We start from the raw sequence: 25,820 nt of genomic DNA on the forward strand, positions 1-25,820 counted from the left end.
ACCCGCTGTCTTCGCCTTCTCTACCTGACATCTGCTACCCTGATATATACAACTATCTTGTCCACACAAAATCAGCCCATTCTCATGAAAGTTTGAAAAACTTTAAGAGCAGCACTCTAAGCAACATTACCCCGTGTGACCCTTTACTTCCAATTTTGTAAAATGGCGACAATCAATAAAAAAAAAAAGTTGACTGCGATGGCCAACGCTTCAAGGATAGGTGGATATTGGACTATTTCTTCAATAAAACACGCAACAACTGTGTCTGCCTCATTTGCAAAGAGACAGTCGCTGTTTTCAAAGAGTTCGATGTGACGCAATATTACCAAACAAGACACGCTGACATGTACGACAACATTACAGGGAAGATACGCAGTGAGAAATTATAGCAACTTGAAGCTAGTTTAATTTCACAGCAGCAGTATTTCGCAAGAGCCCGAGTGTCGAAAGAGAACGCCACAAAGACGAGATTGTTGAAATTATGAATGAAAAAAATTATAAAGCAAATGTGACACACAGAAGGGCTTGCTAAAATTTGTTTAAATATATTTTTCTATGTAAATCAGCCAAGGTAGCCCCCCGCATTTTTACCACACCAAATCTGGCCCCCTTTGCAAAAGGTTTGGACACACCTGTTTAACTTCTTTCACTTGGTACCAGCTAAATTCTATTAAAAAAATAATGATGGTGGAAGAAATAAGCATCTTGAATTTGAAACTGTACGTTGTCGGCGATTAGCCTCGCAATGATTTTAATTGTGGTTGTCAGCCCAAAACCCTCTAAATATACATTAAATGCATCTTACCAGATATAAAATGACTACTACATAATCTGTAGTGATCGTTTGGTGCCCAGTTTTCTCGTCAAATTGCAGCAGTCCATCTCGCTCTCCTCTCCGGGTCTCTCGGAATACGGTAGAACTTCAAGTCTCTCCGTCTATCTTCTCTGTTATTGCAACCAACCGCCACACACGCCTTCACCATTTTGATTATTAATGTTAACGAGCAGAAAAACACACCATAATAGGAGGAATTTACGTAGCGGTAATGCTTAAACCCGACGAGCTGACGGACAATATGGCGCGGAGGCGTGGTTGTGACGTCATGTGAGTAGGGTCTATTTCATAAAATGCCAAATAGGTTCAAAATTAAAGTAATTAAACATTGTTCAACAAATAAAGCATGAAAAAAATCATTTATATGTTGTATATTTGACAAAATAATCGCGTTTCTGAAGTTCAAGCCTGAAAGGGGACGAACCCAGAAATGATACGTCACACCGAGAACAGCGATGGCAGCGCTCCATACGGCCGCCATACAAAGCCCTTCAAACAATGATTCAAAGAGCGATATAAGGGATAGATCGAGCGCAAGTGAGGAGATCCAAGTTTTTGAAGAGTTGGAGGAAGAGGAGGAGGTTGGAATTTTATGTTGGACCTGACATGTATTAGCCAGACGCTAATCAGGATGCAAACAATGTGCCCACACGACCTGACATGGAATGGGACAAGACCCATCGAGATTACAAGATTGGTAAGATATAGGCTGTTATTATTTTTATGATTTTAAGATGCAGGCATTTGCACATAATTTTATTTTTTACATTATTACTCATCGCGATATGAATAGCATCGATTGGGGTTTGCTCCGAGACGAAAGCTAACGTCGCTAGCTTCTACTGTTCATTCCACGACATGATCGGGGATTCGTCAAAAATTTTCTTTTATCCCAGGCAATAGTAAGTGGTTTATTTACCTGACATGTTTCGGCGAACACTTCAGCCTTCGGACCCTCTGACGAACGAGGAAGTATTCGCCGAAACATGTCAGGTAAATAAACCACTTACTATTGCCTGGGATATAAGAAAAGTTTTGATGAAAAGTTTTGACGAATCCCCGATCATGTTGTGGAATGAACAGTAGAAGCTAGCGACGTTAGCTTTTATTTACCTGACATGTTTCGGCGAACACTTCCGCCTTCAGACCCTCTGACGAATGCGGAAGTGTTCGCCGAAACATGTCAGGTAAATAAACCACTTACTATTGCCTGGGATAAAAGAAAAGTTTTGACGAAAAGTTTTGACCAACTTATAGGCAAAATTAACGCAATACAACTATGATCGGGGATTGCCACGAGTTAGCTTTCGGCTAACGTCACTACCTTGTTCATTCCACAACAGTTGGCTGCTCTGCTTTGACAAAGTCATCAGTCATCTATCCAAAAATCACACTTTCTTTTTGGCAAATCCTTGATCATAAGCAGACCGGTTGAGGAACCAGGCATCTTCAAAGTGTTTGCAGCAGAGAACACTACTTGATGATGGCATGAAATTCATTCGCTTCGTGCGAACGATAGATGTCCATTTACGTGCCCTGCTATCCTTTGGCCACTCATACAAGTTTTCTTTAGATTGAGAACAATACATCGCCACACACCGCCGTTGCATCTTACCGAGAGGCAATGCAACAATACTGTTCTATGGCGGGCTTCCCTCGCAGTTCTCTGTGTGACGTAATTTCCGAAGATTGTCGAAGAAAAGCATTTTCATTGTCAAGTGCATTGCTATGGGTTAAACAAAGAATCTGGAAGGGTTGCGTTAAAAAAATTACGAAAATTGTTTAGCCAATATTATTCAAAAACATGGTTGGCCAACCTTACTTCACATTTGGTCTTTAAGGCTTTTCATTGTGATGTCGAAGCCTCAAAACACTAGGAACCAGTTCGGAATTGGAAGCGGATTTCGATTCCCATCCCTAGTAACGAATGAAATTTTACCTTGGATGAGTATCTGTAACTGCAAATGATAAACCAGATGTCAAAAAGGTTGGGACGTTTTACAAATTGTGAATAAAATCTGAATGCAATGATGTGGATGTGACAAATTTATATATTCAGAATAAACTGAAAAGTGGAAAAATATGCAAGTTTTAATAGCATAGTGTCAACAAAAGTCTGGCAAGTTGATCCATTCTTCACATTTTTCCCTCCAAGGTTTTGGGAATCGTTTCTACAAGTTCCATAGCAGTGGTGTTTACTCGGCATGTTCTTGTTTGAAAGATTACCCGAGAAAACAAGCAGAAATAACATGGATTGTATGTGAGGGCGTATCTATAATGACCCAATTCCGCATTATGATAGCGATGTCACGGGCTAAAAATAGCATTCGTGTGGTACGCTATTCATTTTGCCTGGATTGGACGTTAGTGCCGTAAATAGCACTGAAACGAGCATTCACAGCCAGTCTTGTGAACATTTACAGGTCACTTAGGCTACTGTTCATTTTGGGGCATCAGCTTTTTTCATGTTGATTTTGAGTCACTTCAAGTTCCTATTCATTTGGGGACATTACTGAGTCACTTCCTTAAAAGTAACCCAACTTCCACAGGAAGTGACCTGTAAATGCCCCAAATTTGACAGGAAGTGACACGTAATTGCCCTAAAAGTAAGGGAAGGAAGCGACCAAAATAAACAGGAAATGATGTGAAATGCTTCACAATTAACTCTTTGACAGTCTTAACAGTCAGTTTGTTCAACATAATCGTGTCAAAGGCGGCCAACATCGCTGTTGCAGTTTTAAAAAAAAAAATGACTGGCTTGCTGTCGCGGCAAGTAATAATGAGCAACAAATCATAGGAGCACATAACACATGCCACGCTATGCGGCACGCTTAGAAATTCTGACACCCCCAGACATCATTATTTTTCATATGCAGCGTGCGACAGAGGCATGACGCCATGCGTGTTTATATTTCTTTAAGATTCCGCTGAAGAAATTGTTACATTTACTGTAACGACTGAAACCCAATCATTTATAAAAGACCAGACGGGACAACGACACGTCTTCAATCACGTTTATAAAATATACAGCCCCTAGCAAAAAGTACGGAATCACCAGTCTCCGACGAGCACTCACTCAGACATTTTATCATGTAGAACAAACAAAAGTTCCAGCATCATCACTTTGTCCAATGCAGATTCTTGACTCTTGACAAGGTGATGATGCTGGAACTTTGGTTTGGTGCTGTTCCAGTGAGATTTAAAAAGATGACTGCCCGAAGAAAACATCAAAATTCCCTCCGTCCTTGATGATATGGTGCTGCATGTCAGGCAAAGGCACTGGGGAGATGGCTGTGGTTAAATCTTCAATAAAAGCAGAAGTTTACATTGAAATTTTAGACGGCTTTCTTATCCCTTCAATTGAAAATATGTCATTTTCCAAGATGACAATGCATCATACCTCAGAGCTAAAACTATTAAAGCATCCAGGGAATGTCATGGCCTGCAAATAGCCCAGATCTCAACCCCACTGATAACCTGTGGTGGAAATTGAAAATAATGGTCCACATCAAGGCTCCGACCTGCAAGGATTATCTGGCAACTGCAATCAAAAAGAGTTGGCACCAAATTGATGACGAATACTCATCAAGTCCATGCCTCAGAGACTTCAAGCTGTCATAAAAGCCAGAGGTGGTGCCACTAAATACTAGAGATGTGTTGTGATTAGAGCTGTCCCGACTAGTCGACGTAGTCGACGTCATCGATGACGTAAATCCGTCGACGAGCACAACATGCCGTCGACGGTAAATGAAGGGTTAAAAAAATATATGCGTGGAAAGTTAGAATGTCGGATGCTCTGTTTGCAAGCAGGGAAAGCGGCACAAAGCCAAAAAAAGCGCACCAGAGTGTCCAAAACATTGACTTATTTCAAAGAAACAAAGGCGAGTACACTCTTCTGTCCTGTCTCTTCAGTGCAAAGCTTAGCTGCACGTCGGCCGTGAATAAACACCTCAAGCGCCTTCACGCAGTTTGTAAGGTTTTTTTTTTTTTTCATTTTTTGTACACCAGAGGGTGCTGTCGCCTTACTAAATAATAATGTTTCATTGACAATGGGCCTATAAGTGCTATTAGTATTGTTTTTAATGCTAATTGAAAGGTTTATTTCATGTTATGGTTTATTTTATGGTATAGAAAATTATATAAGGTTAAAAGGTCATAAATATATACAGTATATACAGTGATTGCACTCAAGGGAGAGATTGTCAATGATAAGGTAATAAGGTAAAGGCAATTCATATAGGCAATTCATTGATATATAAATAAGGTTTAAAAGGAAAAATGTGAAAAGTTTTTGTTAATTTCTAATTGTGTTGCTTTATTTGTGTGCGCCGTAGCTCTTACGGTGTGTTTACATCAAGGATGGAATAAAAGTTGTAAACCATCAGTTTAAGAGACCATCTTTTCAATCGGGATGCTACACTAGTTAATTCTATCAGCATTTGAACTCATTGTTTATTTGTGATTTATTATTGTTATTTACGTGTTTATTTGTACTTTAATAAATGATTTGAGTGTTCCAATATGTTTTTTTTTAATTGATAAGCGTCAACAAAAATTTCATTGCTAAATTAGTTAAAAAAATAAAAAAATAATTATTAGATCAGTCGACTAATCGTAAAAATAGTCGGCTGACTAATCGGGAGAAAATTAGTCGTTTGGGACAGCCCTAGTTGTGATTGTTATTTCTTTTTCTGTTTTCTCATGATTCCATTAAAAAAAAAAAAATCCTCATAATGGAGTGATTCCATATATATTTCCCTGCACTTGCTCTATAAAATTAACATTTACTGACCACACAATGTTTTTTTTAAAAATCAATTTCTTTTAGTGTTTCTGAATGATAAGAGTTGCACTTTTGAACTAATACATTATTTTTTCAAGGTTTTCATCTGAGTTTGTTCTACATGATAAAATGTCTGAGTGAGTGCTCGTCCGAGACTGGTGATTCCATACAATTTGCTAAGGTTGTATAACGTTAAGATAGGCGAATGGCCCCGATGCAAAATGGCTGACAATTGTCAACGCCTATCTCAGTCGGCGCAAAAATATCTATGACCATGAGTCACCAAAATCCACGGAAGTTGAGTGGGTTGTCACGACCCATGTTTTTTTATTTTTAATTTTTTTTACAATAAAAGCAAATACAGTATTATCTATTAAATGCATGTATACATTATGATGCATTACTTTATACATGACATAGGAGTAAAAGGAAATTTAAGAGATACAATATGCGTAATAAAACCGAGATTTTTGCAATATTTTGAAATATGTTGTCTTATTTTGAATACTGAACCGGAAATCAAAAATATTTACCGGCTACTATCCCCCGGAAAGCGTGTGTATATCGTCCTTGGTTTGACCCACGTGAAGACTCGGTGTGCTACTTTTGGATTCCTCGTCCCATAAATGCTTCTTCACGTCAAATATCACATGTCGTTTTGACATCAGAGTCTATTTAAAACAATAAACGCGTGTTGTGTAGTCGTGGGAGGCCAGCTAACATGTGTGCTAGCAGTAGATCAGTGTTGACGTTCTTCCAGCGATGCTTGGCGGTGAGTCACCAAACGAGGACGACCAACAGGCGTCTTCTCTTATCACGACCCTCTTGGACCTTAACCTCGACCGGCGCAACTGTCGGACCCGTTCCTCGGGGATTTTGTCGTCACCAGTATGTCACTCTTGCAACAACTAACAAGCGAAGCCTGTGCAGTAAGGTGAGTTAGCATCACATGTTTACAGCGTTAGCATCACCTGTTTGCACTGGGCAGTTAACTCATTCAGTGCCATTGACGGCGATAGACGTCCAGTCCATTTGGAAAGAGAAGCTAGCCCTCCCAACATAGGCGGAGTGTGACAACATGAGGGCAACATGTTGATGACCCCGAAACAGTCAGCAATGAAATTAACTTACAAGAATATTTATAATTAGGCTCGAGCGTGTGACGTGGCACTCGCGAGGTTTCCGCCCCTATCGCCATTTTGGAAGCGGGAAACATAAACAGTGAGGCATTTCAACACAGGTTGCTCTTTAAAAATGGTTGGAAATTATTGTGCGGTAAAGAATTGCAACAACCGATCGAATTGAAAGGAGAATGTACAGCTCGACGGAACACCATTGAGTTTCTTCCGGATCCCTACATGGAGAAAAGGCGAGGGAAAGGTCATATCTGAACTTACCAAAAGTCGAAGAATGGCATGGGTGGCCTCGATCAGAAAGAAGGGCATAATGTTTGATTCTCCAGTTACACACAGAGTTTGCTCTATGCACTTCCACTCCGGTAAGTTAATTTCGTTTGTTTACGCAAATTTCGGTAACTTTATGCCCTAAGTCGGCCTGTTGTTAGCTATAGCTACAGCTAAACAACTAGCATGCATACATGTGCATTGTCTTTGTAAGACGTAATTCCTGTAATATTTTGACGCGAGAGAGTGGCAAAGAATTTGAACACAGGCTACATTTTTTGCAACAAAAAACTTGTACATCCGTGGTCACAGACTAATGTAAACACACATTGCCTACCTTTGCTAGAAAGATGGTCATAATGTGCAGATCCTGCACCCATCCGCAGCAAAACTGTTCGTAGCTTTGTAGCGATTTGTAGTTTCGGAATTGCTGATGAGTGTAGTAACTTACACCAAACACTAAATACAGCATGATGTCCATTTCGCGTAGTGGTTGAAGCTTGTCGACATCTTTATTCCATTTGTGTTCGGCTTGCTCGTAAGGGTCAACATTGTTCACATCCTTAAAATTGCTCACATATCTGTCCTTCGCCGTTGTAACAAGTTTGTCTCTGTATCGAACTGGCAAGTTTTCCTTACTTTTTTCATCTTTGGCACTCGTAGTTGAATTGTATTTGCCGTTAAGTTTAAATGTCCCGTGATGAAGACGTGCTTCCGAAATGGCTGCGTTGTCGCAAATCTCGCATGATCCCGTGCTGCTGTGACGTAAACGCTCGAGCCTAATAGTAAGTGGACAATGAGCGTTTTTTGTTTCCCATCATTCTTGAGGGGAATTCCCATTCAGGTTGCTCCGGCAATACTTTTCGTCATCCATTGAATATGGTACGCCCGCTGGTGTCGTGCCAAAGTAGTTACCCCAGTCAAAAATTGTGCCCCTCCCCCAAAAGTCACCACCAAGAAAAAGGTAATACACTCTATAATATTTAGTTACAGTAGATCGCCTTTAGCTTTAATCGCTAAAAGCAATAAAATCTGAAAGAAAAAAAAACATGGCCCCCTGTGTTTTTTGCCCTAAGCATTTTACATTTAGTTAAAAAAAAATCTTATGGCGTGCTAAAGCTAACGTTAGATGGTGTTTGTCAACACTTTAGCCAAAGTGAATTCACAACATTGGTAATAGTCAAAGTAAAACTAAGTAAATAATAAATAGTGTTTGAGACCCCTGGCCTTTAGCGTCAAGATTTTCTTTTAGCAACAAGCATGGCTAATGTCGTTTTTGCTCAGGAACATAAAACCGGCGCCATTTCCCCCCCCCCCAAATAAAAACATTTGTGTTTGCAATCGGCCATTGGGTTAATTTTTTTTCCTTTGTGGCTCCCCCTTTTCTCGAAGGCGTCATGTGAGGAAGAATATCCTCCTCTACCAGCCTACCAATCCGACACTGCTTCGGAAGAGAAGAACGAGGTGTACATCGTGCATGTGAAGGGCCTCCCGTGGTCATGCACTGCTCAGGACCTGCTGCACTTCTTCTCAGGTGAGAGAAACACGCAGCTTTGCGTACATTCGTTTGGGCGCTTAAACCGAGTGTCTCCAGAGTGTCGCATCCGCGATGGCGTGTCGGGTGTGCACCTGACGGTGGATCACCAAGGGAGGCCGTCCGGACGCGCCTTTGTGGAGATGGAGCACGAGGAAGATGTCGGCAAAGCGCTGCAGAAGCACAGGCAGTATCTCGGACATCGCTACGTGGAAGGTTTGGAGGGAAAAAAAACTATTATTTTTGCCGAAAATTAAGACTTTGTGCCTCGTGCGCTTCTGTTCTTCCGCCATTTCAGTGTACGAGGTGAGTAACAGCGATGCCGAGGGCATCCTGAAGAAAGCGGTGTTGTTCCCCGCCGACACCCGGGTGGTCAGAATTCGGGGTCTTCCCTTCACGTGCACCGAGAACGACATTGTGCGCTTCTTTTCTGGTAATAAAAGCATGATCTCACTGTTAGATTCAAGGCCTTTGCAAAAGAAATGTTTGTGATATTTTGCATTTTATTATTGTGTGAGCCAGGTTTAAATTAAAAGCATGCATCACAAAGCAAAAGTCAACATTTAAAAAAAAAAAAAAAAAAAAAACGAGACTCGGGCATTGGAAAGTAGAAATCACATAAGTCCCATACGTCATAACCCGGGGACTACCTGTATTTACGAAGTATTTTGCTGCCCCTGGTGGCCTGAGTGTGCATATCAAACACACTCAGTATCTATTTCTGTATATTTTTTAGGTCTGGAGATTGTGGAAAAAGGCATCACCATGGTGCTCAATAGCAGAGGGAGGAGAACCGGGGAGGCTTTTGTGTGGTTCTCATCGCAAGAAGCGGCTGATGAAGCATTGCGCCGAGACAGAGATCTCATAGGAAACAGGTTAGACATTTTGGGGGTTATTTTCTACACCTGCTACCCAAAAATCCGTTGACCTTCCAATTTTTTTGTGTTTCCCCACCAGGTACATTGAAGTATTTCCCAGCAGCAGTCGAGAGATCAACTCCAACTCGAGGAATTTTTCCCAAAGCGTGAACGACACAACAAGTGTGAAGAGAAGCAGCCTTGGTGACACTTTAATTTTTTTATGTTTCAAATGAATATGATTAACATGATAAATCTGTAATTGACGCTCATTGTCCATGACCAATTTTTTTTTTTTTATATATATATATTTACAATTCTTTTATAGGTCAATCTGAGGTCAACCATTTTGAGCTTAACCGATTAAAAACGGTGCAAATTGTTTGTGCGATATTTGTACTGTAAAAATTAAGTTTGTGCTGCAACAGTTTTGGAGATATTCTACTTTTAATTTGTCGTAATGACGTCACGCAGCCCCCCATGTACGGCTAAGCCTGTCGCAATATGCAATAATTCCATTTATCGCGCGATATATAAAAATGAAGGCGGTAATTTTTCTGCTGCGATTTATCGCCTCGCGCATGCGTGCGCGCGTGCGGCAGACGTGCTGTTAAAAGTTCGGATTCCTCGTTACCAACTGCGCAAAATGCAACTTCGTTCCAAGTCTGGCAAAAACTAGCGCCGGAGTCAATCGTTCCCATTATATCCTGTTGTTCAACGTATACCGGCCGCATCAGTGCTCCAGACTGACTGTGGACCATCTACAGCGCCCCGGTGTTGTTGACGTGTGGGCGCTCCCATCAGGAGTGACATTGTAAATGTATTGAATCGGATCGAAAATCGTGACCCCCGTATCAAAAATCGTACCGAACCGTGACTTAACTGTATCGTTGCATCCCTATGGAACACCATTGCAGAAGCTATGACGGGGAAAAGTTTTCATTTGCCTAAATGCTTAAGTTATTGAGTGCAATTTTTTTTTTCTCTTTTTTTTTTTCTCTTTTTTTTTTTTTAACACATTTTATTTAATCTGTAGTGCTGTGCGGTATCAATATTTTTTTTTTTTTACTTAAGAGGCATGGTCTATTGTTTTTAGTTGTGATTTCTTAAAAAGTATTTTTGAATTTATCTATTAATGTATACTGTATTCTCACTGTGTTATTGTAAATTGGTTAAAAAAAAATTGGGGGGGGGGCGCAATAATATCGCATATCGCAATAATTTATGAGAATAATTATCGCACACTAATATTTGTTATCTCGACAGGCCTATGTACCATGGAACCATAATGGTGACGTTCGTTTGTGTTACGTTTGTGCTTTAAAAAGTTTTCTTTGTGCTGCCACGGTCTTGCAGTTAATACAAATGATTCTTTTTAGGTCATTCAGAGTTCACGCAGCACCCTATACAATGGATTGAAAATCACATAAACTTATCAAACCTCGTTTGTGGTGGTAATGCCATCAGTCTAAAAAAATAAAATGTGTAATAGTTAGTTGTCCGATAATATTCTTTTAAATATCGTCAAACTCCAAAAATCCCATACCGATATCAAACTGTTACCGATATATGCGGTCGTGGACTTAACATATTATGGCTATTTGTATTGTGATACCCCACTGGATGCTTTAGTAAAGATAAATGTAACAACTTCCAAATAAACATTCCGTGAAAAAAATGAGAAGATGAGCTAAGCTTTGACCAGCCATTGTACAAAGGTAGAAGGCTTCTACATTCACTTCGAAGGCAACATGCCTATTGGCCCAAAACCAATGCCGTTATTATCTGATATTTTAAAATGCTTTTATTGGCCAGTGTTCTTGGCTACATCATAATATCGGACAAGTCTAGTAATGGGCTATCTCTAAAATTGTTGCTGCACAAACGTACAATTTTACAGCTCAAACTATCAGCACCATAAACGTTCCGTTCTGCCTGAAGTCATCACTACAAATTAAAAGTTGAACATCTCCAAAACCGTTGCAGCACAAACAATTAGGTGTGCACGATATCCATTTTTTGAAACCGATATCGATAACTTCCTGCTCCTCAAAGCCGATATCGATAACCGATAATAAATATTTAATTTTTAAATGTATATTTACCTGGAGGTTAAAAAAAATAGCGGTGGACTCAACATAGATTTGCCTTTGACCTAACAATTTTTTCAATGATGACATGAACATTATTATAATGAAAAAAAAAAACGCAAGAACAGGCTTGACATTAAATAAAGTGGCAATATTTATTTTTTCAAATATAGTTTATTATTTTTCAAATATAGCTGGAGTCAATCACAATCAATTAGTCAATGTCATTGAAGATGTGTTTCCTGAACAATGAGCACTGAACTAAAACATCAACCAAACAGGAATTGTGCCATGTTAGCAAATAAAAACATTTGGTGCTACAGGACTACACATTACTGTTGTGGTCTTGGTCCATAAAAGAACTTTCTTAACACTGCCGGAGCTAGCCAAATCTCCCGTGAAAAAAATAGCTCCGGTTAAGTTAGCGTCAAGCTTGTGTATTTAGCGGTAATATAAACGAAGAAACACTGTTGAGTCAAATTAAGCGATATGCTCTTTGATGGAGGGGGGCACCTCGCATCGATCCGTCGTCCGCCCGTGACGCTTTATTTTCGGCTGGGACTCGAGCTGATGGCCGGTGTCGATGCAACACCGTCCCGACGAGTGATGGGAATGATTCTTTCTTCTTAAAGCTTTTCAGAAATACAGTGATCCCTCGTTTTTCGTGGTTGATGGGGACCAGAACCCGCCGCAATAAGTGAAAACCGCGAAGTAGCCCCCCCACCCCCCCATTTTTTGTGCGTGTTCAATGTATTTATTCAGATTTAACGTTGGAAAAAAGATACATATATAAGACATATTTTTTCAATTTTTTCCCCAAAGTATCATAGTACAGTAAAGTACAGTATTTTTTGGGATTAAAAATATATATTTTGATTGAAGCAACTTTTTTTTGATTGAATAATAAAGATACAAATCTACCTCCATAGTTATTGAGAGAGAAAGAAATTAAAGCTTTAAAAATAAAAGCCGCTGGGGAGATTTTTTTTAAAGATATATATTTCATTATATAGACTTGCCTCGTAAGGAAAGGAGATTGAGGGATAAAAAACAGGAGTTGGATGAGGCTGCTAAAGGCAGTGGATACCTCATCAGCTGGGTGAATAGCACACTTGGTAAGAATAAGTTTGCAAGGATAGTCTGGTATAACATACAATTATAAACTCAAATACAATGTTATTTTTCTATAAGATTTTATGTCATTGCTTTATTAATTATTAGGTGCTAGAGTTGTCAAATATGAATAATAATGAAATAGTTTTGAGGAAACTGCTGTTGGTGGCTCAGTGACCATCTGATGTGGTTTGTTCTCAGATGAACAAGTTGAGGAAGGAAGTTTTGATGAAGAGGTTGAAGAAAGAGACAGTGACTGAGTCAAAGCCAGAAAGTGTTGATTTCTATTCACTGTTGCCCCCTCCCAATTAAAGTATGTCACAGTCACAGCCAATTATAATCTAAAGCTGGTTAAAATTGAAGTTACAGTGCCTTGCAAAAGTATTCGGCCCCCTTGAATCTTGCAACCTTTCGCCACATTTCAGGCTTCAAACATAAAGATATGATTTTTTTTTTTTTTGTCAAGAATCAACAACAAGTGGGACACAATCGTGAAGTGGAACAACATTTATTGGATAATTTAAACTTTTTTAACAAATAAAAAACTGAAAAGTGGGGCGTGCAATATTATTCGGCCCCCTTGCGTTAATACTTTGTAGCGCCACCTTTTGCTCCAATTACAGCTGCAAGTCGCTTGGGGTATGTTTCTATCAGTTTTGCACATCGAGAGACTGACATTTTTGCCCATTCTTCCTTGCAAAACAGCTCGAGCTCAGTGAGGTTGGATGGAGAGTGTTTGTGAACAGCAGTCTTCAGCTCTTTCCACAGATTCTCGATTGGATTCAGGTCTGGACTTTGACTTGGCCATTCTAACACCTGGATACGTTTATTTTTGAATCATTCCATTGTAGATTTGGCTTTATGTTTTGGATCATTGTCCTGTTGGACAGATAAATCTCCGTCCCAGTCTCAGGTCTTGTGCAGATACCAACAGGTTTTCTTCCAGAATGTTCCTGTATTTGGCTGCATCCATCTTCCCGTCAATTTTAACCATCTTCCCTGTCCCTGCTGAAGAAAAGCAGGCCCAAACCATGATGCTGCCACCACCATGTTTGACAGTGGGGTTGGTGTGTTCAGGGTGATGAGCTGTGTTGCTTTTACGCCAAACATATCGTTTTGCATTGTGGCCAAAAAGTTCAATTTTGGTTTCATCTGACCAGAGCACCTTCTTCCACATGTTTGGTGTGTCTCCCAGGTGGCTTGTGGCAAACTTTAAACGAGACTTTTTATGGATATCTTTGAGAAATGGCTTTCTTCTTGCCACTCTTCCATAAAGGCCAGATTTGTGCAGTGTACGACTGATTGTTGTCCTATGGACAAACTCTCCCACCTCAGCTGTAGATCTCTGCAGTTCATCCAGAGTGATCATGGGCCTCTTGGCTGCATCTCTGGTCAGTTTTCTCCTTGTTTGAGAAGAAAGTTTGGAAGGACGGCCGGGTCTTGGTAGATTTGCAGTGGTCTGATGCTCCTTCCATTTCAATATGATGGCTTGCACAGTGCTCCTTGAGATGTTTAAAGCTTGGGAAATCTTTTTGTATCCAAATCCGGCTTTAAACTTCTCCACAACAGTATCTCGGACCTGCCTGGTGTGTTCCTTGGTTTTCATAATGCTCACTGCACTTTAAACAGAACCTATCACAGAGCAGGTGCATTTATACGGAGACTTGATTACACACAAGTGGATTCTATTTATCATCATCGGTCATTTAGGACAACATTGGATCATTCAGAGATCCTCACTGAACTTCTGGAGTGAGTTTGCTGCACTGAAAGTAAAGGGGCCGAATAATATTGCACGCCCCACTTTTCAGTTTTTTATTTGTTAAAAAAGTTTAAATTATCCAATAAATGTTGTTCCACTTCACGATTGTGTCCCACTTGTTGTTGATTCTTGACAAAAAAAATTAATTTCATATCTTTATGTTTGAAGCCTGAAATGTGGCGAAAGGTTGCAAGATTCAAGGGGTCCGAATACTTTTGCAAGGCACTGTATGTTGATGTAAGGTGTATCAAATACTTGTTCATGTGCCCCTTTTGATCTACGAGTACCCGCCCCTCCGCCGTTCTCTGCACGGCCCTGCTGAAACACAGTGTGGGTCGACAGAGCTCAATATTTTGTTGGGTTGTACAGTGTACCGGAACATATTTCCTCCACACCCTTCTCACCTTTTTAACCCCTGACCCATTTTCATGCCTGCTTGTGGCACAAGTCAGCTCTTCTTCTCCCACACACAGTCACTGATACATTGGACTGGCAAAACAGGAATGGAAACAAACGCACACATTCCAATTCGCCGACAAAGTGCCAAAATAATTGTACTGTATATTATCGGGCCTAATAATAATGTTATTGTTTTTATTGGGATGACGTCATAATTCTTATTATCGGACAGATAATTATCGGAGCAATAATTATCGTGTACCTAGAAAACCATTCATAGTTCATCACTATTTGACGTCCAATATATTTAAAGCGGGAGGGTGCCAGCGATTGAATTTTTTAAAATGTAGATTGAACATGCTTAACCAAAGCTGCAACCACAAAACATTGACATAAGCGTCTTCATCAGTCGTGTATTTGTGCTGCACATTTTTTTAGCCACCACTTCGGTCCCAAACTCTAAACCCAGCGACTTCTCCCATCACGTCCACTTGAGAGGACTTCCGTTGCACGTCTCTGGAGAGGATATCATCAAGGTAATCATTCTACACGGCTTGCCGTTTTCGCCTGTTCTTTAGAAAATGAAGTTTTGTTGTCGCGCCGCAGTTTTTCACCCCGGTGGCGGTGTCCAAGATTCTCCTGGAGTTAGGACCCGATGGCAGGCCCAGCGGTGAGGCCGACGTTTACTTTACCAATCATCGGGACGCCGTGGCGGCCATGTCCAAAGACCGAATGTACATAGGTGAACACCCTCGTCGACCTCCATTTTGGATTTCTACGAGGCATACTGAAAGTACTTTTATTTGTAAATGTTCCCATTTTAAGGTGAACGATACATTGAGCTCTTCCTGAATTCAGAGCCTGAAAACCAACGGTGAAAAAAAATTCCAAATCAGGTAAAAACCCCCCTCCCCCAATGCTGCTTCCGTCTTGATACCAACACATCGTTTCTGTTTTATTCTTCATGCCGGCTGACACAGACTGCAAGTACGACATCTAAAAATAAAGTAATCCTGGTTTAAATATGCCTCTATTATTGCACTGAATGTCTGATTATTTGTTTCTGTCAGTGAACTCTTTGACAATGCTTTGCAAACAAAAAAGGATGGATTTAGAAAACCAAACTTGTCAACTTGAACATGCCTTTATAGGGCACTCTTTGAACTCTGGCTGCCATTGGGGACACTAGACGTCCAAACCATTATGACTAGGAGAGGCAGTTAATAATCACTGTGAGACCTTTCATTCATTCATTCATTTTCCATGCCGCCTCCCAGTCAAAATGGATTGGATTTCATCATTTCTCTCAGCGTCAATTGCAGGCAAAGAAGTAATTTTGCTTTTCTCCTTTGTTAATTCTCAGGGTACTGAAGGAATCTGACCTTTTGGCCAGTTTGCCGGAATCACCCCAGCCGAACCGCTGGAACCGCGCTAGCGCAATTCCAACGACCCAGGCCAGTAGAAAACCGACAACCTGCCCAAAAGGCCAAACTCTGTGCGTTCACCTGTCTTAACCCCTTGGACTGACTCCATTTTAAAAGCTGGACAAAGGCTTCGAAACACAAGTTGACGATTTATTCCGAGTCGACAGCAATCATACAGCACAGAGAGACCCAGGCAAGGGTTTAAGTTGGCTCCAGGGTCACCATATCACAAGTCAACAAAAGGTTCCCGAGAAAAATGACAATTAGTTAAACATTGTCTTTTAAAGGCTCTGGTGAGGCGGGCTGTGGTCCGGAAGAAGGGTGTCTTTGGGCTTTGTTTAGGATTATTATCTGTTTGTGGATTGGACATGAGGATTTGGGTGCTACTGTTGTCAGTAGGGATGGGAATTGATAGGATTTTTACGATTCCGATTCCATTATCGATATTGCTTAACGATTCGATTCTTTATCGATTCTCTTATCGATTCTAATTTGGGGAAAAAGAACAACAAACGTTTTGATTGGCATCGAGTTTGTTTAATCAGAACTCACAACCTTACAAACTCACAACGAGATCAAAAGAAGCCCAAAGCCTCAATGTTAACTGTGGCAATAAGTGGCAAATACACAAGAATGTGTAACATTTTACTGAAACATTTATCTAATAGAAATAAAAAATATTGGTATATATTGGGAGATAGGTTGTTGTTCTGCGTTTGGCTATATGTGTTAAAGCAGGGGTCCCCAAACTTTTTCCTGTGAGAGCCACATAACTTTTCCCTTCTCTGATGAGGGGCCGGGGTCAGTTTGTAACATAAAAAAAGTGTGACGATTGCAGAAGTGCATAAATGTAAAAAATTATTGTTTTTCAGAAAGCCACAATAAAATAACCCTTTCTGGATTCTTCACGGAATGAAAGTAAATAAAATAAAAATAATAATATAATAATAATAATTAATAATAAAAACACTATTAATTAAATAGATAATAACCAAATAACCCGCTCTGAATTCTTCAAGGGAAAAGGCCAGGAAATAAATAACACGATTGAGGAAAAAAAAAAAATTCAAAACGGCCGGACCAAATGTGGAGGCGGCCCGTATTTGGGCCGCGGGCCGCAGTTTGGGCACCCGAAGAAATGCCGCATCCAAGCGAGTGAGCGTGCGAAGTGAGAGAGGGAAACACTTCTACGAGCCTACGTTCTTTGTTAATGTTAATATCTACAGAGGCAACGCCTGTATGTATAATCTTTTGTGTTGTTGTTGTTGTTGTGTTTCCACTCGCGATCGGACACTTAAATCCAGTTGTGTAGTGGTTTGAACGATGTGCTAATGCTAGCGAACGAATGCTAACCATACTGTTATTAGCAGCTAATCATCGCTGATTTACGTTGATGCAAACCTGTTTGTTATTGGGGACGAAATTGATTTGTTTCATTTCTATTTTTAGTTTCACTCTTCAAGTGATGGTTGAATAAAGTCAGCAAATTATACCAACGTCTTCTGTATTGTCATTTCGGAGTTCAGCTAGCTGTATAGCTGTCTCGGTGAGGACAGTGCAGTCTATTCCCTCCCGATGCAGTTATCTCCACCTTGCAATGACTGCAAGTCGCTTTGTTGTAATTTTTCCTCGTGAAGTGAAGACACACTTTCGAGCGTTTGAACCTACGTGCTGTCATTGTTATGTTTATGGCTGCAATGCTCGTGCTTACCCGTCGTAACCTTTCATTTTCACACTCTTTCCTGGTGAAGTGTAGTCCAACTTTGGAGCGAGTGGTTCTTGGCGCCATGCTAGTTTGATGCGTCTGGACAACAAGACACGTCACGACGCAATACGCGTCTTTAGAAATCGTTAAAGGGATCATTAAGGCTTTTTCATTGTGATGTCGAGGCCTCGAAACACTCGGAACCGGTTCCGAATTGGAATCGGATTTCGATTCCCATCCCTAGTTGTCAGGGCAACAAGAGTTAAGGATTTTGCCATCCTCAGTGCCACATGAGTGCTCACTGCTCAGTGTTCACTTCTCGTTCGCGGGTTCCTCCATATCAAGTCTTCCTTGTGGCAATACAGGATGTCCCGCCATTTGTTCGAGACTGAGTAATACAAACAGTAAATATGAGAAAATATACTATTCCCTGAATGATTATACTGTGTTAGAGTAATGCAAACAATAAATACGCGAAAAGATGCTATTCCCTTCGGTACTTACAGGCAGTGTTTTTAATAATGGCGTTAGAGTATAACAGCATTATTTTTTTCTAGTAGTAATTTTCCCATTTTTCCAACGCCATTACAGTTACTGAGGATGGAAAGGGGCACAGTGCTACAATTTTGGTTGAATGAAACGTGAGTTGACTGATTTTGTCACAGCTACCTGGATAGAGCAAAGCGGGAGAGGGGAGGAGGGAAGGGGGTTGTGACGCTCAGGGCTCTGGTGACGCTGTTGCAAACGGGATGATGATTGGCTAGGTGGCGTGAGAGCGTGAGCATACCACTGGCCACTGTCGGGCAACTTTTTTTTTTTTTTTTTTTACGTACAGTTGGTGGCATCCATGTGGGTACAATTATTTAAAAATAATGTGCTGTTTTCCTGCTGATCGTGCATTATCATCGCCGAGTTGTCCTTGTAGATGCTACCAGTCATGCAAACTTGCCTCCTTTCTGCGAAATTTCGCCGTTTTGAAATGAAAATGGGTCATTCTTCTGAATCACGTAGATCTGAGGAGAAAAAATGGGGGGGGGGGGGGGGGGCGCATTTCAACGAGCGAGTGAAACCGTTAACTTCAAAACTGTAGTCCATGCTCAAAACTACACTCTAGTCCTATGACCTAGACCTATCACCGCCACTCTTATCTATTCCCGCGCTGTTCGTACACAGCCCCGTTCATGAAACAGCCTACAAGTAAGTGTACTTCTGTTGTATGATGCCCTATCAATCGAAGTTAAGGACAATGGGACTAATTGCTTTGGTTGAATGTAAATAAATTTATGATCACTACAGTTAATGCTTTTGAAGACTTGTTAAGTGAATGGAATTTATACTGTACCTGTAAATTCATATTTTATGCTGTACAGCTGTTCACTGCTTAATGTAAATGGGAAATACTATATATTTTATAATTTGGATTTTGTATAATTTGCTACTTAATGCGTTTTATATGTTCTGATTTCAGGATTAGATATTTAGACTTGTGTATGTTAAATTATTATGTACTGTGTTTAATTCGAGATGTTTCTGGTTGCACGATGAAATGCACTTTTCCGCGCATGCCGCGGGTCCATGTTACTTGTCACCTTTTTCACCCCTAACCAGTTTGCATGCCTGGCTACAATATAATTTTTCTATGACCAAAATAGTCACTTGCCCTCACCTTTTCTTGAATGATGATGTATCCATTAACCTTGTGCAGAAGTGTGTAAAGTAGCCAAAAATTTACTCAAGTAAGAACAGCGTTAGTTTAAGAATATTACTCAACATTATTACTCAAGTCATCCAAAAAATGTACTCAAGTACAAGTTACCAGTGAAAAGAATACTTGAGTATTGGAACTCCTTTTTTTTTTCCCCCAAACAATGGAATTTTAAAAATTCATTTTTGTGAACCGTTTTAATACTGTACAATAATCCATTACAGGACCACATTAAGCAGAAGAAATACCCCCCCCCCCAAAAAAATTGAATGCCAGCGAGAGAAAAAAAAGCATTATTCATCCAAAGAGCATGAGTGGCCTCTAGTGGAGAGAACAGTTCTTAGTTTGAAAACAATAGTTCCTTCATCGTTACTATGATGAAATTAAGAGGATCATATTTCAGGTTTTCTGTGGTCAATCGATATATAAACAAAAACTGGGAGAGAGGTTTAAATCCGCGCTTTCGAGTCATGTTGAGGGCAGCGCTCTATGTCAAATTATTTTTTACGGTGCTTTAAAGACACCAGGTGATTGAACAAGCTGGATTCTGATTGGTATAGTTGAGTCATGTGATTATTGTTGCGACATCTCATTGGTGAAATCAGTCGAGCTATTATTGGCATCGCTGGAAAAAAATAATCTTAATAATAGAGTTAGAAACATAATTTGCCAGATGGCACTAAATGACATCGGTCATAAGCAATCTAATGTCCATGATGGTGTCATGTCATAATTATGACGGTCTTATGACACTGCTATCAAATAAACAGTTACCTATTAACTAGAGATGTCCCGATCGATCGGGTCCGATCACGTCATTTTCAAAGTATCGGAATCGGCAAAAAACATATCTGCCATGCCTTTTTATATATATATATATATATATATATATATATATATAGTGATACCTCAGCTCACGAACATAATTGGTTCCCAGAAAGTGTGTGTAAGGCAAAAAGTTCGTCTTCCGAACATTTATTTCCCATAAGAAACCATTAAAATGAGAATAATCCGTTCCCAGGTCCCCATAAAACATAATTTTCTACTAAATAAGCCTTAAAACTACACAAAAATATACCTTATTTTATGTATAATAAATTTGCTATTGTATTATAATTAAAGAAATAAACTGTACTGTATAATAAAGTCGTTTTATTTACCTTTGTGATGGTAGCTGATGGCTTGATGGAATGGAGTGGGAGGAGGAGGGAGGGAGGGAGTTACTGTTTGGAAGGAGAGTGTTACCGGCAAAGTGCGCAGTTAGCGTAGACTCCACTGCTGTGCCCCCCACATGCTTTTGGTTGTTAATAAAAGTGCCCACAAAAAGCCATCCGACGCCTCTGGGTGTTTGTATGCACGCCGCCTCCTTTCTGGAGAGGAAATCGGGCGAACCGAAGACAACCGACGACAACGAGCCAACGTGACTCGCCGGTCCACTTCTCACTACGGTGGGAAGCTGAAAGCACCGCCAATTACCAGTCGAGGGCGAATTGGTAACACGAGTCACCTTCCATAAGGACTGTAGGTAACTTTTTCGGTCCCATAATAGCAAAAGTACACTCAATATGGTCCAAAATGTCTATCAAACACAAACCACGTCCGCACTCAACGAAAGTGAGGGGACGAACTGGGACGCCGTGAGCGTGCGTCAGCTTCTCGTGGCGCTTTTCGACCGCGTGAATTGGTTCGTCTGCCGAAAACTAGTTCGTCAGCAGAGACTATATGCTCGCGAATTTAATGTTCTTGAGGCGAAAAGTTCGTGAGCTTAAGCGTTCGTGAGCTGAGGTATCACTGTATTTTTTTAAAATCGTTTTCTAAATGTATTTAACGTTACAGACATAATATGTTACACTCATCCAGAGTCTTTAGGCTTAAGGTACCGATAACGGGGGTAATTAGTTTTTAAATAATGTATCACGTTAAATATTTAACGCAATTAATGCACGCGTTGCACGAGCCACTCACGCATTGTTGCGCTCAATCTGTAATGGTGTAATGGCAGCCTTTGGACCCTTTTTTTAATAGGCTAAAAGCCTTACAATCCCTCTCCCTACGATTAGAAATATCATGGGAAGCAAGGTAGCAATTGATCTTTTAACACAGAAGATATATCAATTGGTAGCACTACGCACAGTCATGGGTCCACTTCCCATCATGCATTTGGGTTGAATGGCTGCAGTATCATTTACTGAAAGCTCAACAAATACACTAGATGGCAATATTTAGTCACAATATACAAAGTCACAAGTCTTTCTATCCGTGGATCCCTCTCACGGAAAGAATGTTAATGTAAATGCCATCTTGAGGATTTATTGTCATAATAAACAAATACAGTACTTATGTACTGTATGTTGAATGTATATATTCGTCCGAGTTTTATTCATTTTTTTCTTAATGCATTGCCAAAATGTATATGATCGGGAAAAATTATCGGGAATGATTGGAATTGAATCGGGAGCCAAAAAAAAAAAGCAATCGGATCGGGAAATATCGGGAGCAAAAAAAAACATGATCGGAACAACCGTACTATTAACCCAAATAAATCAACAAGTAAGCCGCACTGATAATCCGCAAGATTTAAAATGAAGGAAATAAGTAGCGACTTCGTCCGAAACGGTACTGCCAGTGGAGGTTTTTTACAGGTTTGAATGGAAAACATTTTTGAGGGCGTTGAATGTACAATTGAAAATGAATAGGGCTTTTTTTTGACAAAGGGCTTTGTCAAATGTCGATTCTTTATTTACTTGCATTTTTGTCTTCTCAAAACCACAATTGTGACGTGGAGGTCTATCCAAAACAACAAAAAATCCACTCTGCGCTTCCAGTTGCGTCAGGAAAACATTTTGTTGCTTGCTTTGGTCTACGCTGGTGACGTGGATGCATATTGTTGTAACAAGAGTGCATAGCAGGCGGCGCAGACGGCCGCCGGCAAGATGGACGACGGCAGCGGCAGCTCATTGGCCACGCAGCCCTCGCAGAAGACGCCGCCGCACTTCTTGCACTGTCTCTGAAAAAGAAACTGCATTGCTTTTTCTGATCCGCTCTGCCGACCTTGCCAGTTTAAGTCAAGCGGTACCTTTGTCTTGAGGAGGGAGGCTTCCTGCTCGCACATGCTGCATACGGAAGATTCACTGATGTCCTCAAAAGACTCGTCCTGGACATAAACAGATTACATGCATGAACGTCATTACATACAGACTCATTGGTGGCACTAGACGTCCAATCCCAGTCAAAAGGGATTGTGTCGTCGATGGCAGTGAAACGTGTTCACAGCTAGTCCTCCCAGTTTAAATGAATTAGACTTCTATCGATGTCAATGGCAGGCAGAGAGTTAATTTTAGAGTACCTATGGGTCACTTCTTGTACATTTTGGTGATAGCCTGTTGATTTGGGGGCACTTACGAGTAATTTTCTGTTAATTTGGGGTCAATTTAGGCAGACTTGTACATTTTGGATAATATCCTGTTGATTTTAGGGCTTTTCACGGTCACTTCCTTTTAGTTTTAGGGCACTTACAAGTAATTTTCTGTTGATTGTGGGACATTAATTTGAAACCTTTTCATTTTAGAGCTTTTCCAGTTGATTATGGGTCGCTTTCGAGTACTTTTCTGTTGATTTGGGGGGCATTCCAGGCACACTTCTTGTACATTTTGGACAATATCCTGTTGATTTTAGGGAATTTCTGGGTCATTTCAAGTTCATTGGTCCCTTCCTTTTAGTGTTGGGGCAGTAATGACTAATTATCTGATGATTTTGGGCCATTCTGGGGTCACTTCCTGTATATTTCAGATAATATCCTGTTGATTAAATAGCATTTTCAGGTAAGCTGTTCATTGGTCACTTGTTGACTTCGGATCACTTTCTTTTGGTTTTGGGGCCTTTACAAGTAATTTTTTTGTTAATGTTGGGTCACTTTCTGATGATTTTGGGGCAATCTAGGGATACTTCGTGTACATTTTGGATCTATTCCAGTTGACTATGGGGCATTTGCAAGTCACTTCCTGTTAGTTACGGGGAACTTATAAGTAGGGCATCGAGCATCAATGGAATCCGGGACTAACACTGCGATGCTCCCAGAATCGTTCGAATTTTTAAGTTTCGATTCCATGTTTCGGTGCCCTGAAAGCAGAGCGGCAAAAAAATAGCTGCCGAACACCACGAAGAAGAAGCCACATGAAGCGTGTGTTGCAACTTGATTTCAACCATGGACACTGTGCTGCACCGCTCAAAAGTTTGGCTCGACTTCACGAAGAAAAATGACCCGTCAGCTCAGTGCAACACAGCTATATCATGCAAAGGTGGCTGCACGACCAATATGAATAAACTCCTCCGGCTTCATGGAATACAAGTGCCAAATAGCGCATAGCAGAGTGCCACGTATTTGACATGCGGCACTGGTCCTCTAACCAATAAAAACCAGGTAAGTAAAACAATAAATTACGTCTGTCTTCTGCTGCCCGCGCGACCCGACCCCAGATTAAGTGGTAGATGACAGATGGAATAGCAAGTTGACAAAAAAAGATAAATAATTTTATACACTGCTGGTCAAAAGTATTGGCATCGCTGCAATTATGTCTGATAATGCTCAATTCTCCCAGAAAATGATAATAATATCTTCATTTATTTTGCTTGCAATGAAAAAACAAAACAGAATGGGGAAAAAAAAAATTGTGATAATTTTACACAAAAATCCAAAAATGGGCCGAGCAAAAGTATTTGCACCCTTTGAAAAATCATGTGATGCTTCTTTTCTTTGTGTAATTAACAGCACCTGTTACTTACCTGGGGCACATAACTGGTGGTGGCAATAGCTAAATCACACTTGCAGCCAGTTAAAATGGATTAAAGTTGACTCAAATTCTGTCCTGTGTCCTTGCGTGTACCACATTGAGCATGGAGAAAAGAAAAGACCAAAGAACTGTCTGAGGACTTGAGAAGCAAAATTGTGAGGAAGCATGGGCATTCTCAAGGCTACAAGTCTATCTCCAAAGACCTGAATATTCCTGTGTCTACCGTGCGCAGTGTCATCAATAACTGTACAGCCCATGGCACTGTGGCTAACCTCCCTCGATCTGGACGGAAAAGAAAAACTGACGAAAGATTGTGCGGATGGTGGATAAAGAACCTCGACTAACATCCAAACAAGTTCAAGCTGTCCTGCAGTTCAAGGGTACAGCAGCGTCAACCCATACTAACCGTTGACGTCTGAATGAAAAGGGACTCCATGGTAGGATACCCAGGAAGACCCCACTTCCGACCCAGAGACATATAAAGCCAGGTTGGAGTTTGCCAAAACGTACCTGAGAAAACCAAAAAGTTTTGGAAGAATGTTCTCTGGTCAGATGAGCTTTTTGGGAAAAGGCATCAACATAGAGTTTATAGGGGAAAAAACAGGCCTTCAAATAGAAGAACACTGTCCCCATTGTCAAACATGGTGGATGTTCCCTGATGTTTTGGGGTTGCTTTGCTACCTCTGGCACTGGACTGCTTGACTGTGTGCATAGCATTATGAAGTCTGAAGACTACCAACATATTTTGCAGCATTATGTAGGGCCCAGTGTGAGAAAGCTGGGTCTCCCTCAGCGGTCATGGGTCTTTCAGCAGGGCAATGATCCAAAACACACTTCAAAAAGCATTAGAAAATGGTTTGACAGAAAGCATTGGAGACTTCTAAAGTGGCCAGCAATGAGTACAGACCTGAATCGCATAGAACATGTGTGGAGGGATCTGAAAATGGCAGTTTGGAGAAGGCACCCTTCAAATCTGAGACCTGGAGCAGTTGGCCAAAGAAGAACGGTCTAAAAGTCCAGCAGAGCATTGTAAGAAACTCATTGATGGATACCTGAGGCGGTTGTTCGCTGTTATTCAGTCTAAAGTTTGTGCTACCAATTATTAGGCGGAGAATGTCAATACTTTTGTCCGGCCCATTTTTGGAGTTTTGTGTAAAATGATAATGATTCAATTTTTTTCCTCATTCTCTTTTGTGTTTTTTCATTGCAAGCAAAAGACGATATTAATACCCTAGCATATGTAATTGCAATCATTTTCTGGGAGAAATTGAGCATTATCTGACAGAATTGCAGGGGTGCCAATACTTTTGGCTAGCAGTGCATGTGAAAAAAAATAAATGGAAAAATGGGTTCCTTACCTCTTCATGATCAGAGTTGCCAGCGGACCTTAAAGGGAGACAAATATGAATTCCTCCATTCA

The 25,820-nt window shown here is 40.5% G+C and overlaps 2 protein-coding genes across 6 annotated transcripts in view; one reads left to right on the plus strand and one right to left on the minus strand.

Moving 5' to 3' along the window:
* The first annotated feature begins 6,144 nt into the window (after window positions 1-6,144).
* On the plus strand, window positions 6,145-18,917 carry grsf1 (G-rich RNA sequence binding factor 1). Of its 3 annotated transcripts, none has more exons than XR_009062790.1 (10): window positions 6,145-6,552; window positions 8,414-8,555; window positions 8,616-8,771; window positions 8,854-8,988; window positions 9,292-9,430; window positions 9,513-9,616; window positions 15,215-15,312; window positions 15,383-15,518; window positions 15,602-15,763; window positions 16,140-18,917. XR_009062790.1 is itself a non-coding variant. In XM_057832351.1 (10 exons), the coding sequence occupies exons 1-9, from the start codon at window positions 6,340-6,342 to the stop codon at window positions 15,652-15,654; spliced, it is 1,176 nt and encodes a 391-aa protein (XP_057688334.1). In that variant the 5' UTR covers window positions 6,145-6,339; the 3' UTR covers window positions 15,655-15,672; window positions 16,140-18,917. The 3 variants fall into 3 exon arrangements, 2 of the variants coding, with proteins under 2 accessions (XP_057688334.1, XP_057688332.1); XM_057832351.1 differs by having other exon boundaries at window positions 15,602-15,672; XM_057832349.1 differs by lacking the exon at window positions 16,140-18,917 and having other exon boundaries at window positions 15,602-15,672; window positions 15,757-15,799.
* The window catches only part of rufy3 (RUN and FYVE domain containing 3), a 28,439-nt gene continuing 19,841 nt past the window's right edge, over window positions 17,223-25,820 (minus strand). Inside the window, exons 15-17 of one of the 3 annotated variants that reach the window (XM_057832346.1) lie at window positions 25,759-25,786; window positions 22,687-22,764; window positions 17,223-22,617 (exon numbers count right to left, since the gene is read on the minus strand). In XM_057832346.1, the coding sequence (XP_057688329.1) occupies window positions 22,471-22,617; window positions 22,687-22,764; window positions 25,759-25,786 (253 nt within the window). In that variant the 3' untranslated portion in view covers window positions 17,223-22,470. The remainder of the gene's footprint in view (window positions 22,618-22,686; window positions 22,765-25,758; window positions 25,787-25,820) is intronic. The other 2 variants (XM_057832344.1, XM_057832345.1) reach the window with 2 other exon arrangements.

The sequence above is a fragment of the Corythoichthys intestinalis genome, chromosome 3 (genome assembly GCF_030265065.1).
Source record: "Corythoichthys intestinalis isolate RoL2023-P3 chromosome 3, ASM3026506v1, whole genome shotgun sequence".
Taxonomy (NCBI): Eukaryota; Metazoa; Chordata; class Actinopteri; order Syngnathiformes; family Syngnathidae; genus Corythoichthys; species Corythoichthys intestinalis.

Bases quoted from the DNA above. Each gene is read 5' to 3' on its own strand.
- grsf1 (XM_057832351.1), top strand. From the start codon at position 6,340: ATGTGTGCTAGCAGTAGATCAGTGTTGACGTTCTTCCAGCGATGCTTG. The intron at 6,553-8,413 runs GTGAGTTAGCAT...CTTTTCTCGAAG, and splicing joins AGCGAAGCCTGTGCAGTAAG to GCGTCATGTGAGGAAGAATA. The intron at 15,313-15,382 runs GTAATCATTCTA...GTCGCGCCGCAG, and splicing joins CTGGAGAGGATATCATCAAG to TTTTTCACCCCGGTGGCGGT.